General features: G+C 42.7%; 1 protein-coding gene across 2 annotated transcripts in view; it reads right to left on the reverse strand.

Moving 5' to 3' along the window:
• mark4a (MAP/microtubule affinity-regulating kinase 4a) overlaps positions 1-18,028 on the reverse strand; it is a 30,347-nt gene that overhangs the window by 4,935 nt on the left and 7,384 nt on the right. The window contains exons 4-16 of one of the 2 annotated variants that reach the window (XM_069165083.1): positions 16,072-16,120; positions 15,684-15,749; positions 13,130-13,200; positions 12,978-13,034; positions 12,264-12,500; positions 9,823-9,942; positions 9,634-9,733; positions 9,399-9,508; positions 8,281-8,467; positions 7,582-7,793; positions 6,492-6,595; positions 5,565-5,849; positions 137-219 (exon numbers count right to left, since the gene is read on the reverse strand). In XM_069165083.1, the coding sequence (XP_069021184.1) occupies positions 137-219; positions 5,565-5,849; positions 6,492-6,595; positions 7,582-7,793; positions 8,281-8,467; positions 9,399-9,508; positions 9,634-9,733; positions 9,823-9,942; positions 12,264-12,500; positions 12,978-13,034; positions 13,130-13,200; positions 15,684-15,749; positions 16,072-16,120 (1,681 nt within the window). The remainder of the gene's footprint in view (positions 1-136; positions 220-5,564; positions 5,850-6,491; positions 6,596-7,581; positions 7,794-8,280; positions 8,468-9,398; positions 9,509-9,633; positions 9,734-9,822; positions 9,943-12,263; positions 12,501-12,977; positions 13,035-13,129; positions 13,201-15,683; positions 15,750-16,071; positions 16,121-18,028) is intronic. The other variant, XM_069165082.1, reaches the window with a different exon arrangement.

The raw sequence follows: 18,028 nt of genomic DNA on the forward strand, positions 1-18,028 counted from the left end.
GACCTCGACAGGATGAAGATGATTCACGAGGCATGCAGACGAACTTTGTGAAGAAGTCAGGCAGATTCCAGAGAGCAGGCAGACGGATGGGGCAGCACAGGCAGACGAGAAAGAAGCGAGAGACATGGGAACTTACTAACTGTTTTTGATCCTTGTGGAAGAGTACAACCCGAGACTGATTTGTTTGAGCCCTGGCGCTTGGACGAGTCAAGGTTGACCCTGATGCCATGACAGGGGGGAAGCAGAACGAGATAAAGATTGATAAAAAAGGGGAGTCGGGGGTAAGAGCAGGGGGTGGGGGGGCAAGAGAGAATATAATTGAATCACAGGAAAGCAAGTGCTGGAAAAGAGCGCAGCGTGGGAGCTGATTGGCAAGGATAAAGCTGAGGTTTGATAAGATTAGACATGTGTGATTATGACGAGCAGGAGGGAGAGGGGAGCAGGGGATAATCCGGGGCCGCAGAAGGGCTCGCCAAAAGGCCCGGGTGAATACGATGTTTTGATAAGCATGGATCCATTCCCGCGCTGTGCTCAGGCTGAACGGTGGAGCTTCACTGTGATTTCATATCAGATATATTTGATGTGCCTGGTTTGATTTAAAGAGAATATTACACTCACTGCAACAGCAAAGCAAGCAGTCAGTCCTAGACTGTAAAAAATAGAAGTTAGCCAAAATAAGAAGTGCAAACATCAGGGCCGAGTGCCCTTTTCCTGATGACCATATAAGGACATGTGGGTTAGAATAAAAGTTATGTAGAGTTTAGAGCAGTAGGAAGGATTGTAGAACCTGACAATGCAAGAATAAATCAAGGATATGTACTGAATAGGACATCTCCAGCAAAAATAGTGCAAAAAATAAATTGAGTGTATGAATATCGCATATGTAGTTAAATAAATAGCAACAGTATTGACTAAAAACTTTACAATTCAGCCAACTGAATATTACGCAAACTTATGACATTTTGGAAATGCATGTTCCTTTAGAGTTCGAAAAGAGGATTGATACCACTCGCATGTCTCTGTTAAATATTAAATTAATGCTGCATTGTATCATGTCAACACCGACTGGGAAAGTCTGGTTTCCCTGAACGCTCCAATATGCAGTACAAAAGTACAGAACTCCTGTAAAAAAGCAAAGAAACATGGACATCTCTCATTTAAACTGTACAACCTCAGTAATTTGAGCTCAGTTCGGCTGTCACTCAACTTCGTTCAGATTAACTCTTGTAAAGACGCCATGAACTGCTGGGGAGTTGATGCTTTTTAAAGAAATGTAGCTAACTGCGTCTTTCTTTATTTAATACTTTGGTGTTTATTTATTTTTGTAATTACTTCCGTCCCATGTGAAAGACTGTTAGCTTAACTTAGCACGAAGACTGGAGGCAGGGGGAAACAGCTAGCCTTGCTCTGCCTGAAGTTCAAAAAGGTCACTTTAACAGAGCACAATTTAAAAATAAGTATTTCATTTATTTACACAGTAAAACCACAGCTTGTCGATTCTACACACTGTCTTCTTTATAGATTAAATAGGACATATCACGTGTTTATGACTTGTAACGTGTAGTGATGGTGTAACGTGTAACTTGTAGTGTAATGTGTAGTGATGGTGTGATGTGTAACGTGTAGTGACGGTGTAACGTAGTGATGGTGTGACGTGTAACGTGTAGTGATGGTGTAACGTGTAACTTGTAGTGTAATGTGTAGTGATGGTGTGACGTGTAACATGTGGTGATGGTGTGCCGCCCCAAGTGATGTAGTGATGGTGTAATGTATAATGATCGCATAACGTGTAACGTATAGTGATGGTGTAACGTGTAGTGATGGTGTAATGTGTAACGTGTAGTGATGGTGTAATGTTTAGTGACAGTGTAATGTAGTGATGGTGTGACGTGTAATGTGTAGTGATGGTGTAACGTGTAGTGATGGCGTAACGTGTAGTGATGGTGTAACATGTAGTGATGGTGTAATGTGTAGTGATGGCCTAACGTGTAGTGATGGTGTGACGTGTAGTGATGGTGTGACGTGTAGTGATGGTGTGACGTGTAGTGATGGTGTAACATGTAGTGGTGGTGTAACGTGTAGTGATGGTGTAACATGTAGTGGTGGTGTGACGTGTAGTGATGGTGTGACGTGTAGTGATGGTGTAACATGTAGTGGTGGTGTGACGTGTAGTGATGGTGTGAAGTGTAGTGATGGTGTAATGTGTAGTGATGGTGTAACATGTAGTGGTGGTGTGACGTGTAGTGATGGTGTGACGTGTAGTGATGGTGTAACATGTAGTGGTGGTGTAACGTGTAGTGATGGTGTGACGTGTAGTGATGGTGTAACATGTAGTGGTGGTGTAACGTGTAGTGATGGTGTGACGTGTAGTGATGGTGTAACATGTAGTGGTGGTGTAACGTGTAGTGATGGTGTAACGTGTAGTGATGGTGTGACGTGTAGTGATGGTGTGACATGTAGTGATGGTGTAACATGTAGTGATGGTGTGACGTGTAGTGATGGTGTGACATGTAGTGATGGTGTAACATGTAGTGGTGGTGTGACGTGTAGTGATGGTGTAATGTGTAGTGGTGGTGTGATGTGTAGTGATGGTGTAACGTGTAGTGATGGTGTAACATGTAGTGGTGGTGTAACTTGTAACAAAGTGATGGTGTAAGATGTAGTGATGGTGTAACGGGTAGTGATGGTGTGACGTGTAGCGTATAGTGTGTAGTGTGTGTGTAGCGTGTAATGTGTATTGTGTAGCGTGTAGTGTGTAGTGTGTATTGTGTAGCGTGTAGTGTGTATTGTGTAGCGTGTAGTGTGTAGTGTGTATTGTGTAGCGTGTAGTGTGTAGTGTGTAGCGTGTAGTGTGTAGCGTGTAGTGTGTAGCGTGTAGTGTGTAGTGTGTAGCGTGTAGTGAGTGTGTAGCGTGTAGCGTGTGTGTAGCGTGTATTGTGTAGCGTGTAGTGTGTAGTGTGTAGCGTGTAGTGTGTAGTGTGTGTGTAGCGTGTATTGTGTAGTGTGTAGTGTGTAGCGTGTAGTGTGTAGTGTGTAGCGTGTAGTGTGTAGTGTGTAGTGTGTAGCGTGTAGTGAGTGTGTAGCGTGTGTGTAGCGTGTATTGTGTAGCGTGTAGTGTGTAGCGTGTAGTGTGTAGTGTGTAGTGTGTAGTGTGTAGCGTGTAGTGTGTAGTGTGTAGCGTGTAGCGTGTAGTGAGTGTGTAGCGTGTAGCGTGTGTGTAGCGTGTATTGTGTAGCGTGTAGTGTGTAGCGTGTAGTGTGTAGTGTGTGTGTAGCGTGTATTGTGTAGTGTGTAGTGTGTAGCGTGTAGTGTGTGTGTAGCGTGTATTGTGTAGCATGTAGTATGTAGCGTGTAGTGTGTAGCGTGTATTGTGTAGCGTCTATTGTGTAGCATGTAGTGTGTAGCGTGTATTGTGTAGCATGTAGTGTGTAGCATGTAGTGTGTAGTATGTAGCGTGTATTGTGTAGCATGTAGTGTGTAGCGTGTAGTGTGTAGCGTGTAGTGTGTAGCGTGTATCATGTGTTGTGTAGCGTGTAGTGTGTAGCGTGTAGTGTGTATTGTGTAGCGTGTAGTGTGTAGCGTGTATTGTGTAGCATGTAGTGTGTAGCGTGTATTGTGTAGCGTGTAGTGTGTAGCGTGTAGTGTGTAGCGTGTATTGTGTAGCATGTAGTGTGTAGCGTGTATTGTGTAGCGTGTAGTGTGTAGCGTGTAGTGTGTAGCATGTAGTGTGTAGCGTGTAGTGTGTAGCGTGTAGTGTGTAGTGTGTAGTGTGTAGCGTGTAGTGAGTGTGTAGCGTGTGTGTAGCGTGTATTGTGTAGCGTGTAGTGTGTAGCGTGTAGTGTGTAGTGTGTAGTGTGTAGTGTGTAGCGTGTAGTGTGTAGTGTGTAGCGTGTAGCGTGTAGTGAGTGTGTAGCGTGTAGCGTGTGTGTAGCGTGTATTGTGTAGCGTGTAGTGTGTAGCGTGTAGTGTGTAGTGTGTGTGTAGCGTGTATTGTGTAGTGTGTAGTGTGTAGCGTGTAGTGTGTGTGTAGCGTGTATTGTGTAGCATGTAGTATGTAGCGTGTAGTGTGTAGCGTGTATTGTGTAGCGTGTATTGTGTAGCATGTAGTGTGTAGTGTGTAGCGTGTAGTGAGTGTGTAGCGTGTGTGTAGCGTGTATTGTGTAGCGTGTATTGTGTAGCATGTAGTGTGTAGCGTGTAGTGTGTAGCGTGTAGTGTGTAGCGTGTAGTGTGTAGCGTGTATCGTGTGTTGTGTAGCGTGTAGTGTGTAGCGTGTAGTGTGTATTGTGTAGCGTGTAGTGTGTAGCGTGTATTGTGTAGCATGTAGTGTGTAGCGTGTATTGTGTAGTGTGTAGTGTGTAGCGTGTAGTGTGTAGCGTGTATTGTGTAGCATGTAGTGTGTAGCGTGTATTGTGTAGCGTGTAGTGTGTAGCGTGTAGTGTGTAGCGTGTATTGTGTAGCATGTATTGTGTAGCATGTAGTGTGTAGCGTGTAGTGTGTAGCGTGTAGTGTGTAGCGTGTAGTGTGTAGCGTGTATCGTGTGTTGTGTAGCGTGTAGTGTGTAGCGTGTAGTGTGTATTGTGTAGCGTGTAGTGTGTAGCGTGTATTGTGTAGCATGTAGTGTGTAGCGTGTATTGTGTAGCGTGTAGTGTGTAGCGTGTAGTGTGTAGCGTGTATTGTGTAGCATGTAGTGTGTAGCGTGTATTGTGTAGCGTGTAGTGTGTAGCGTGTAGTGTGTAGCATGTAGTGTGTAGCGTGTAGTGTGTAGCGTGTAGTGTGTAGTGTGTAGCGTGTAGTGAGTGTGTAGCGTGTGTGTAGCGTGTATTGTGTAGCGTGTAGTGTGTAGCGTGTAGTGTGTAGTGTGTAGCGTGTAGTGTGTAGCGTGTAGTGTGTAGTGTGTAGCGTGTAGCGTGTAGTGAGTGTGTAGCGTGTAGCGTGTGTGTAGCGTGTATTGTGTAGCGTGTAGTGTGTAGCGTGTAGTGTGTAGTGTGTGTGTAGCGTGTATTGTGTAGTGTGTAGTGTGTAGCGTGTAGTGTGTGTGTAGCGTGTATTGTGTAGCATGTAGTATGTAGCGTGTAGTGTGTAGCGTGTATTGTGTAGCGTGTATTGTGTAGCATGTAGTGTGTAGCGTGTATTGTGTAGCATGTAGTGTGTAGCGTGTAGTGTGTAGCATGTAGCGTGTATTGTGTAGCATGTAGTGTGTAGCGTGTAGTGTGTAGCGTGTAGTGTGTAGCGTGTAGTGTGTAGCGTGTATCGTGTGTTGTGTAGCGTGTAGTGTGTAGCGTGTAGTGTGTATTGTGTAGCGTGTAGTGTGTAGCGTGTATTGTGTAGCATGTAGTGTGTAGCGTGTATTGTGTAGCGTGTAGTGTGTAGCGTGTAGTGTGTAGCGTGTATTGTGTAGCATGTAGTGTGTAGCGTGTATTGTGTAGCGTGTAGTGTGTAGCGTGTAGTGTGTAGCGTGTATTGTGTAGCATGTATTGTGTAGCGTGTAGTGTGTAGCGTGTAGTGTGTAGCGTGTAGTGTGTAGTGTGTAGTGTGTAGCGTGTAGCGTGTAATGCTCGGTCACCTGCGAGTGAGTTTGGAGGTCAGCTTGGTGAAGAGGTTGGAGGTCGCCCTGGTGCGAGCGTGGGGCAGCGGGCTGGCTTCGTGGTGGGACAGGGTGGGCGATGTGGGCGGGGCCGAGTAGACCGGGGGGCCGCGATCCCTCAGCTGTCCCCCGTGAAAGGTGCTGCGGATCGTGGAGCCCCGGGTCAGGCGGCATCGGTCCGAAGAGGAGGAGGAAGAAGCGGCTCCGGCCCCGGAGATGCTGAGGGTGGAGGGAGACCCTGCAGGCAGGCGATGGCCCAGAGAGCTGCAGCGAGGAAACAGGAGAGTTTATCTTCTCAGCCGTCACCTCTGGATTTACCACCTCAGGTCAGAGGATGTATGAACACTAATATTTCAGCAGGACTGTTGTTCCTGTACTTTTCACCATAGTCAACATTGTTTTCAAATGTTCCTACAATCCATCAGGCATTGAATTATCACAGTAAAAACAGCTCCACCCCCAACGCAGCACACCACCAGGCCCGTAGCTCTCAGTTTATTTTGGTTCATCTTTGGAGACACACCAAAGGAGTCCAGTTTATCACTCCGCTGTTGTCTTTCAACTGTGTTACAGGAGCTTTTGTTGCTTCCTGCCAACCAGAACGGTGTTTCTGTGGGTTTTCAGTCTGATTTGGAGGACGAAGGCGTGCTGTTAAAAGAGGTCGGCGAGCTTCCAAGACACAAAACGTACTGAGAAGTTCTATTTCAGATTTTCACACATCCTCCAAACAAAAGAGCAGCTGAAAGTTTCTACCCTTTAAAGTAAATATTTTCAGACAGAATGACTGAAACAACAATCTCTCACCTGCCTTTCAAAGTTTGTATGCTTTTTAACCACCTGCTTAATCTATGGAAGATATGTACCGGCAATTATGAATATTAAAAACACCCCAACATAAAGTGGTACCTGTTGTCTTTGCCGTTTTGCAGAAGAGAGTGTCTGTCAGCGCCGGAGCGGTCTGTGCACACGTATGTGTTCCTGCGAGCCATGGCGCTTCCAGGGATGTTATTCTGTCCAGAGAGGGAGAGTTTAGATAAAAGTCTTCAACTACTTACGTTAAGAAGAAGATTCTAGCAGTGCAACTACTAGAGGTGTAAAACCTGTGATGTGGAGATCTGTCAATGGATTCCCACTGGAGGTGGACAAGACTTTATCATATTGCATCTATATACATATATCTTAAAATGCTCACAAAATATACAAACCAACATTTATCAAACAATAAAGATTTGTTTCTGAAACCACCTTCAAACTAATAAAAAGAGAGTTGAAGTTGAGGATAAATAAAAGTTACAGTTTAAGAATAGAAACAGAACTGAGGGATTTTATCACCGTGATTGTCTGTAAAAACTGGTGCTGGTGAATATAATGGGAAAAGGAACAGAAGAATGTTAAGGTGGTCGGATGTGTAAAAAGCTCATTGAGCCTTATTACATAAGTAAAAAAAGAGGCTTTGCATGCACGAGTGTGGTTTGGAAAAAAACGAGAACGCTAATGACGAAAGTGAGAAAAGCTCTGATCTCACATGGACTTATGAGACAGTTTGTAACTTCCTGACTTCTCTCAAGTACGAGGCTCCAATAGTGACACATCAGGTAAAGAAAACACAACATCACTCAGACCTCATCCTGAACTGAACAACAGATCTGACCAGTTTTTTTAAGAGAAATCTTAATAAATAAATATTATTAAATTTTTGATACTCTGGAAACTCCTGCTGCTTCGTCAGCTGCACACACTCAGCTGAATTATTGTAATCCTGAATGAAAAGTCTAAACCTGACGACTGTAAACTGGAAGTTATAAGGATGAACTTTTGATCTCCTGATGACATGATGTCTGTGTTTCAGTGGTGTTTTGTTTGGACGACAATGTCAGCAGGAGAACTACAGGAGTCTTTATACTTCTTCATGATTATGTTGGCCAGTTCCCCTCCACTCAGGGGCCCTGATGGCCAAACCCGTGGCCCTTTGCCTCCAGAGCCACCTCCTTCTTACCGTGGTGGCAGTCATGTCTTTGCGGCGGTCTGGGATCTCGGACTTGTTGGGGTTGTTGGCACTGCTGACCATCGGGCTGGAGGGAGGCAGGCTGTGGCTCCCCATCACGCTGCAGCTGGCCTTACGCGAAGGCATCCGTCCCTCCCGCAGCTCCCGCTCGCCCGTGCTGGTCGGGCTCCGTTTGGGGTGCATGACGGGCATGGAGGGCCCGCCTTTGTTGTGGAGGACAGCAGAGCACACACACACAGACTCATATAAGGAATATTCTGTAGCTACAGTGGCTTCTGCAAAAGCAGGGCTCATCCACACAGCTGGTTTAATCATAGAGGAACCATAAGGCTGCAACCAACATTGTTTTCATCAATATTAGGTCTGGGAATTATTTCTTTGGTGTATCAAATCTTAGAAAAATACCTTTTATTAATCCCTGATGCCCAACGTGACATATTGAAATTGCTTCAGTTGTCCGAACAACAGTTGAAAACCCCAAAATGTTGAGTTTACTTTCGTAGAAAACCAGGAAAAAATGACTTCAGATTAATTTGTTATTAAAGTTTTTAAGTACTACTTCCTTTTTGGGTTCCTGAGGAAGCAACAAAACTAACATGTAGGGGAACAATGCAGATGTTGGTCCTGGGGGCCGTGAGGAAGTTAACAGCTCCAGGTTTGATAAATGTTGGGCTCAGAGAAGATACTCACAGAAGTCGCTGTGTCGTCGTTGCCGGTGGTAGGTGGAGGCACTGCGCTGGGTCTTGCTGTGTGAGGAGGAGGTGGAGGAAGAGGAGGAGCCCGTGGCTGAGGAGTGCTTGTTGGTCCCGTTGGTGATGGGGCTCGGTCGGACCCTCGCCAGGGACAGGCTACTAGCGGAGCGGGCCTCACCGCTCTCCTGAAATGTCCCGGTGGTATTAGATAGCAAAGGGTTAAAAAGTGTGTGACACTGTGGGGTGTTTGAAAAGTTGAGCGTCATACATATAAAGATATAAGATATTCTCAGCACTGACAGAGATACAAACGTAGCCCAAGTAAATGAACCAAAAGTTGATGCTAAACACTTCCGACTGTTAGTTTTGCTTCTTTGTTCTTTGATCAGATATTTAATTTGTTTCCTTCCAACTCAACCATCATAGAGAACGTATCACCAGATACATGTAAAGGTTTGATGGAAGTGAAGTGGTCTCTCCAAGGCCCGACTGAACCCATTCATTCTAGCTAGATCCAGTAACTCCCCTGTTAATATATTGTACTTACTGTATGTACATGAATATGCACCGTAATATTGACAGAGCTGAAGAGAACGTGTGAGATTTCCCTCAAGCTGCAGGCAACCACAGGACAGGTTCAGGCTTAATTAAAAATCATTTTTATTAAACTCTTAGATCATACCTCTTTGGCCTCTTGTATTTTTTGCAATTTGTTAAACAAACTTGTTAAATATATAGAGAAAAACTGTGCAGATATTCAGCACCAACATTTTCTGATTGAAAACACAAATAGTCTGGATAGATTTTTGCAAACTTCTTGTATTGATGTTTGTTTTAGGAAAAAAATAAACACTGATGTATGTAAAGAAATTAGGTTTATTGTGTTGTATTCAAAAAGAGTTTTGGAGAAAAATACAGGATATTTTTTTTCATGAAATAAGGTATCAGAAAGGTGAAACTGCACCTTCTGATAGGTGATTTTTTTTTTACTGACAGTTGTTAACCCAGGAAAAGGCCCTCCTGGTGTTTTACTTACTGCCGGTTGCTCTGGTAATATTGTCAGCTAATATGCATGAATAAATAATAATACAAATAAGGTGGATCTGCAGAACTCACATCTCCTTTGCGACCCAGCAGTAAGTAGGTGGCAGTGACCTCGTTGTATTTCTGATTGAGCAGAGAGTCTTTGATTTCCTCCGGCGTGAAGCCCATCCCGACCATCACCTCTGAGCAACACAACACAAACAAGAGGTGAGAAAAGAAACGGAGAGGCAGAAGGTCTCGCATCCTGCCTACATGGACTTTAGGTTTGGTGGAGCAGCTGACGTAGCAGTGGCTCCGGCCGACTCACCGATGCGAGCTGGATCACTGTAGTCCTCGACGGGTTCTATGTGGGGCTTCAGGTCTTCCCCGTCATACCCTGCATTTATCCACTTGTCCTTCATGACTTGCTGAAAGTAAAAAACATCAACACAAAAAACGCTGATTATGAATTTCACAGCAGGTTCGCTCCAGCCGTGCTGCGTGTTGCGCCGCTCACCTCCAGCGTGCAGCGTTTGGAGGGATTGAGCACCAGGAACCGGCGAAGGATCCCCTCACAGTCTGTGGACATGTAGAAGGGCACACGGTACTTTCCCCTGAGCACACGCTCCCTCAGCTCCTGTTGGTCACATGTTGCACATGTTGTTTACCACGAGATCGAGCCGACGCACAAACAAGAAGGAAGCTACAAAGACACACTGTAATACAGCTACAAGAAGAACTGTAGCATCGGTCAACTTCCTGTTTTTACTGACATCTTTAAGTTTTTTACCTCAGTATCTTTATACTAATGGAGAAGACCTACTAACAACCTCCCCTCCCCCCATCCATCACTGCTGGGGAGCAGTCAGATATGAGAGGGGTTAAATACACATTTGTCTCCCCCGTCTGGGAGAACTTTGGGGGGCCATTCATTGCCATCTGCTGGATTTTGGATAAAACCACTATTTAAAAAAAAAAAAAAAAAAAATTAGCAGCAGGTCTCTCTACATGGTGCATTAAGATCACAGAACACAAAGACAAGAAGCATTTCAGGGGTCTCCATTGACGATTTCCAGAGTTTGACACAAAATTCTGATGCCATTTGCTCGTGGTTACGGAGAAATCGCTTTTCTGACGGACCAACGATTACAAAAATGTGCGTAACTTGGTTGATGATTTAGATCAAGCAACCAAACTTGGGACACTTACTCACTAAAGTTACAGCCTCCTCCTGATCCATGCATGTAACATTTGTGTTTCAAGCGGAAGATGTCAAACTGTAAACTGCGGATCGAGTCATGAGCACCACCGGCTGGCTTTTCTTCGACATTTGCAGGGTTGTGCACCATAAATCGGTCCTCCAGGGTCAGACTGTCAACACCAAGTTGTACTGGGACCTTCTGAGACGTCTGAGGGAAAACATTCGCTCCAAACAACCTGAACTGTGGCGCCATGGCAACAGGCTTCTCCAACATCACAACATGCCGGTTAAAATTTGGGAGAATCGTCACTCCCCATCACTCAGACTTACTGGATTTCACTTCCTGCCAATTCTGTCTGCTCAACAAAAACTTGACACAAACTTTGATGTGAGCTCTCTGCTCAAGTTTCAGATGCATGGAGAAATCCCTCACATTTCCCAGCATGCCCTCTTCCCTGGTAACTTCTGAGAATAAAGCAACCGAGTAAAACAGATGTTTTTAACTACAAATTCAGATAGCCCGCATGAAATAGGCTGTGGCTCAAAACCATACATGTACAAGATAGGAAGAAGAAATATATAGGCCAACTGGAACACTGTATTACGGTGACCATACGCAAATGTGACGCTACAGGATTTAGCATGCACGTACTCGAGCTGCAATTACACGTCTGTACAAGTGATAGTAAAACAACACGAGTCGAAAAAAATAGATCTACCTAGCTGGCAGACAAATCGTGTTCATACATTTTGATGCACCATTGTCTGCCGTCTATGCCCACTGTTACTGTAACCTGAACTCATCATCGAAGGTACTTCATGCATTGAAGGTTTATCGCATGCAGTTACAAACTTTGTGTCTTTGGTACACTTACAGTATGGAAGGCAGATTAAGCCAAATATCTGATTCATATCGCTTGTAACTGTTTCTGAACATATTATTAACAATCACACAACATTTGATTTGAAGGTTTTGTGATTAAGTTTTATATTTTATGTTTCTACTGTCTTCTCTTGCACGGAGCTGCTGTAACTTCTCACTGAGTGACACCTCTGAAACCCAAATCAGCCAGCCCACTAATCACTAATCACTAATCACTAATCACATGCTCGTGGTTACTGCACAAAACACACACCGCTCTACTGATTTGGGGTCAAGCATGGACGGACATACGAGGTGTCACCGTACCTCTTTCATTTTCTCCAGCTGTGACCACAACAGCTGAACTTGAACGTTTTGCAGGAGTGTGAGGATCCTTAACTTTTCTTGGGATGAAAATTGGATGTATTTTTACTGCCGTGTCATTCATACAGTCCGATATGTTCTTGAGCATACAGCCGTTCTCAAAATGTCTGCTTTCTGTTCCCAGAGTCAGAACTAAACATGGAGAAGCAGCGTTCAGTTTCTATGCTCCACATATCTGGAACAAAGTCCCAGAAAGCTGCAGGTCTGCTGCAACTTTCAGCTCCTTTAAATCAAGACTGAATACTTCTGTTTGCTGCCTTTCATTCAACCACATCTGAGGATCTTGATTAATTTTTTGCATGACAGCAATTTATTTCTGTATTTGATGTCTTTCACTGTAACTTTTATCCATTTTTAGCTTGTTTTTGTTTCTTTTATTTTAAAGTTGTAATCACTGCAATCATATTAAAATGTATCTTTCTCATGCTTGATGTCTTGATGCCTTTAATGTTTTTATGTAAAGCATTTTGAATTGCCTTGTTGTTGAAATGTGTTCAACAACAACACTTGCCTTCAGGTTCTGCCCATCAAAGGGCAGCGAGCCGCTGACCAGCGTGTAGAGGATGACACCCAGACTCCAGACGTCCACCTCAGGCCCGTCGTACTTCTTTCCCTGGAAGAGCTCAGGCGCCGCGTACGGCGGCGAGCCGCAGAACGTGTCCAGCTTGTTGCCCAGCGTGAACTCATTGCTGAATCCGAAGTCGGCGATCTTGATGTTGGCGTCAGCATCCAGCAGAAGGTTCTCCGCCTGAGTCATACATACAGTGATGCCGATGAGGAGGCGGGGATGGACGGAGGCAAGAACGCAAGAACACACATGAACATGAGTTGTGATGATAAAAAAGAGTGCAAACCATAGACAGATGGGGGAGTGGGGGTGGTAGTGGGGGTGGTGGTCGGGGTGGTAATGTGTGTGTGTGTGTGTGTGGAGGGGGGATTATGCTTGCATGTTGTCCAACGACAGATACTGGAACTGACTCATACTGTAGATATGTCATTGTGTTCAGGATTCAGCTCCCTCCCACCTGCCCAGATTGTTAAAAAAAAAACCTGCCTCTTCACTAAAATGCTAAAAGAGTCTTTTCATGGACACAGATTGAGACTAGTCCCAGATTATATCTTTCAGTTCAGTGTAATCTGGCAGTGGAAGAAATTTGCTAGTCTTGGACTAGCCTTAATCCTCCATTTCTGAAAGCTGCGCAAAACATCTTCCGAGCTTTCTCACCTTCAGATCTCTGTGGACGATGTTCTTCGTGTGGCAGTAGTGGACGGCGGAAACAATCTGTGAACACGAGGAGACACACAAACCTGAAGTATCAACAGAGGAAGAGGAGGGTTGGTGCAACGTGGGCATCAGGAGGGTCAACAAAATCATACCTGCCGAAATTTGGCTCTGGCTTCAACCTCCTTCATTCTCCCATGAGACACGAGGTAGTCAAACACTTCCCCTGTGAGAGAGCACATGAAGTCAGGTAATAAAGTCAGATGCATTACAGTTAGACAACAAGTTGATTAAATGTTGCTGATGGACACATCAATTCACTTATTAATATTTAATAAGGTCCAAGTGCTTTCAAGGTGTCACCATCAACTTTACCGTCCTCAAGGGGGCATTTGTGTTGTAATCACACAACATGTAATTAAAGGAATAGTTTGATGTTTTGGGAGATGCACATATTTGCTGAGTTAGATGAGAAGATTAATACACTCTCATATCTGTCCATTCAATATGAAGCTGCATCAATTATCTTATCAGTATAACGGGAAGCAGTTAGCCTCGCTCTGTCCGATGAAAACAAAATGCATCTTACAAGAACCTCTAAAGCTCATAATGAATACTTTTACTCTTATTAATTAATATAAATGAATTAGTACTATTATTACGTAAGACTATGTAACTTTGGATGGACAAAATAATATCCTCTTTTGGGGTGTGCTAAAGGGTTTTGCTTTCATAGAGGCTAATATTAGCTAATGTTAGCAAAGCGTAGGTAGATATTGTGGTGAATTACATTACACATTACACAACTTTTACACTCTTTTGTTGAGGTTTTTTTTTGAGACGTGTTTCTGGCATCAAATTGAAAATAAGCATACATTTTGTATAAAACAATACAATTTCTCAGTTTTAACATTTGATATGTTGTCTTTGTTCTATTTTAAATCAAATATGGGTTTGTGAGATTTGCAAATCATTGCGTTTTGTGTTTATTTACCTTTTACACAGCATACCGACTTTTTTGAAACAGGGTTGTAAATCTCAACTAGGAAGCCATATAACAATAATTAACTGTATGAAAATGCTAAAAAAGGAAAAATACGCAGCGCCCCGTCTTTTCAGATTGGTATAATCACTTAGATGTTGTTTTATCATTATGTTTGAGCATCTGCTTTAGTATGTACACTTCAACACACTGTATAAAAAAAAGGTAGAACATTTTGTTCTTCACGGATGTTTGAGCACCACTGCAACTCCCTGATACTTCCTTATGGTTCTTTTTTACCAGACTAAAAGTAACATGTGCCTGGAAGAAATCACATTTAAAACGGTTCCTTTGACATTCTCCAAGGTCACAGTAAGCAAACGATAAGGTCTGAGCCAGAGCATTGGTGACAAGAAACTGACACAAATAAAGCCATAAAAGAGTTGAACAGATGCAAGAAGAAAAAGATGTTAGAGACATCAGATGTGGTGGCATTACTCCTAAAATTGTATTCAATGTCATTTTAAATGGCAGTATCATTACTGCACAGAGGCTGCTCAGTTATTCATGTTGTGGTTCATATTGATATGAAGTTTGAATGCAGAACAGCAATTAGGGGAAACTCAAGAGTCATCTTTAATGTAGAAAGTCCATACGGATTAAGAGGAAGAAAATGTTGCGCGTACTCTGCGTCTGTCTCAATAACTCATCGTGTCCGAACATCACGTTTGGATAGGTCAAATAGAAAATTAAAAAAAAAAATTAATTAAATTTAATTTTGGGGTTAAAATTGATGGAAAAGAAATTGTAACGTGTGATGCTGTTATTCTTGTGCCCATTTGATTTGGACTAATTTGTATATATTTCTAGAATGAATGACATCAGAAAACTGAAATTTTCCAAGGTAATGAAATATTTTTTCTGATAAAGATTCATATTCACTATGAAGCAGTGACAACATCACTGATTGTTGCTGCTCTTTTAACACTGTGGCCAATACTAGATTAGATAATGCAAATGTAAAATTGTTATGAATTTCCGTAACTGCTGAGGGAATAAAGATGTAGATCTTTAAGAAACACTTCAACATGCTAACTTGAAGTTAGACCATTTTGATATCTGTACTACTAAACTAACTTTATATTGTGCATACAGTCGTCAGAGCTGTGAGCTCCTGGTTATGACATGGGAAGTCATGTGAACGGTGTGCTTGGTGTTCAACAAATAGACCAAGATAGATGGCGTCTAGAAGCCAGAGAGACATACAATTTAGTGAGTTAGCAGACAGGTTCCTTATGCAGGAAAAATGCACAATGACTGTTAGAACATCATAACAATATATGAGCCTAACATCTGATTAAATATGAACAGAAGTGTCAGCAAATCTGTCACAACCCAACAATCAAACCCTTTGTAAATGTACATAGTTACAATGGGAAATACAAAACCCTTCGGACAGAGCCAGGCTAACTGCTCCCCTTGTGTCCAGTTTGTTCTGCTAAGCTAATTATGCTAACCAAGTGCTGGCATAAGCTATATATTTGGCTGACGGAGATGACAGTCTTCTCCTATAACTCTTGGCAAAATGTTTAACTATTTCTTTAAGCTGTTTTGCAGACATGAAATAGTTGGTTTTGGACACTTTACCCTTTAATACTGTGTAAGGTTAAGTTCCACCAAATCTCTGCATCATAGCATCTCCTGAACATGACGGCCGATGTACCCACCTCCGCTGGCGTACTCCATGATTAGGTAAAGGGTCTTATCCGTCTCAATCACCTCGAACAGCTGCACTGTAGCCCGAAACAGAATCAGATTAAAATCAAATACATATAAACAAATCCTGCTCACATCATAAATGATAGCACAGCCATCTGCCTGTCTATCTTAATACAGAGGAACCCGCCACTAATGCTGTGGGGGGTTTTGATTCATGAGACAGTTCAGCTTTAGAAAATCCAACCTCGTGACCTCTATACGAGACCTGAGACATCGCCGCTGCAGTCCGGTCAACGAATGCTCTCAAGCTTATTCAAAGCATTATACTAATCACACACAGAGCTACACATGCATGGATGCACATACACAACGACAAAGCAAAATAATGTGCCTTACCTATGTTGGGGTGATTTAAACCTTTCATTATTCGTACCTCCCGAAAAAGCTGAAAGAAGAAACAGAATTTCAAAGTCATGATATATAAAGTTTGGTTTGCAGTCTCTTTATATTAGTGATGAAGGCGTTTTTGCAGATTGTTCATGGAATAAGTTGGGCAGGGTTTCTCAGCATCTTCTGTCTTTAGCCCAAAGAATTCCCATGATCCCAGGCTGTTATGTTTTCTGATGCCTCTTCATTTCAACAGCTGAAATCAACCGTCAAAGAGTGATATGAGGTCATTTGTAGCTCTGAACTGGTTCCAAACTGGGAACATGGAGTATGACAGACTTTTGTATTTACACACTACGGACGGCATTAATAAAGACTTGAGATTGAGTTGCAATTGCAGCAGGTACAGGAGGTGGTGTTTTTGGAGGTTGCTGCATTGATTTTGAAAACTGCAAGTCCCACTTTATGGAAGTGTAATTTTAAAACACTGGTAAAACCTTTAAAATGGAAGTGAAATGACTTAGCTTCTATTCTCTTTACTGTAAATAAAAACATCAAGCAGATAAATTTGTGAGAAATTTAAGTTTGATCTCAAAAGTTGATGTTAAATCAAAGTGAATAATTTTCTAATTGAACAATTTAGCAATTTTGAAAATTTCAATTGCAGTTCACAATCTGATATCTGTGCATCAAACATGAGGGGGACTTTATGTTTGACTCTTTTGCTGTGATCCAGATGTTGTACTTGTGTTCCAGATGTTGTACTAGTGTTCTAGATATTGTACTAGTGTTCCAAATGTTGTACTTGTGTTCCAGATGTTGTACGAGTGTTCCAAATGTTGTACTTGTGTTCCACATGTTGTACTTGTGTTCCAGATGCTGTACTTGTGTTCCAGATGTTGTACTAGTGTTCCAGATGTTGTACTGGTGTTCCAGATGTTGTACTAGTGTTCCAGATGTTGTACTTGTGTTCCAGATGTTGTACTTGTGTTTCAGATGTTGTACTAGTGTTCCAGATGTTGTACCTGTGTTCCAGATGTTGTACTAGTGTTCCAGATGTTGCACTAGTGTTTCAGATGTTGTACTAGTGTTCCAGATGTTGTACTAGTGTTCCAGATGTTGTACTAGTGTTCCAGATGTTGTATTAGTGTTCCAGATGTTGTACTTGTGTTTCAGATGTTGTATTAGTGTTCCAGATGTTGTACTTGTATTCCAGATGTTGTACCTGTGTTCCAGATGTTGTACTTGTGTACTAACGCTCTACTCTGAGTACATCAGTGTGTTCTCTCTGTCAGTACAGAAACATCAGAACACTACAAGTTCCAGGATGAATCACTCAGAACGCTCCAAACAAGAAGAAGTGTGAAACTCTGAACACTTTCCACCCTAAACAGTCGCCATCTTGGCTCCGTAGAGGAAGGGGCGGGGCCACCAATGTAAAGGATTTTCAAATTAAAAGCGTGTGAGGAAGCTGCAGCTGTTCCTGAACACAACGTGTTTGTTCTCCACTGCTGCTGGACAGAAGAATCAGTGTGTTCATTGAATGTTAAACAGAGAACACAAAAACACACTGATTTCTGGGTAAAATAATTAAAGCTGCAGATGTTCTGGAGGGTGATGTGTTCACATGATGAGGTAATTTCCTGTCAGTGCAGAACAGCAGTGTAGATTTGAAACAACACGACTCTGTTAAAATTCAAGTACAACACAGTCAGAGTCCTAACATGTAAGAGTATCATTAGTTAGTGTAACGGAGGGAAGTCTGTGATCTGGAACGCAGCATTGGTCTGTTTTACAGCATCCATCATGAGTCAGATAACGTTATAGCGTGATAAAAGTATTATTTTAATACACCGATTCACAGATTAGTGAAGGAAAACTTCATTAAAAGCACTTGGTTGCACATTTAGGATATAATCGTGTCTTTATAGCAAACGGAAATCGAACTAAGACCAGTAAAAACAGA

Source organism: Embiotoca jacksoni, unplaced genomic scaffold (assembly GCF_022577435.1).
Source record: "Embiotoca jacksoni isolate LCO1_2020_lvr unplaced genomic scaffold, fEmbJac1.0.p SCAF_33, whole genome shotgun sequence".
NCBI classification, from domain to species: domain Eukaryota; kingdom Metazoa; phylum Chordata; class Actinopteri; family Embiotocidae; genus Embiotoca; species Embiotoca jacksoni.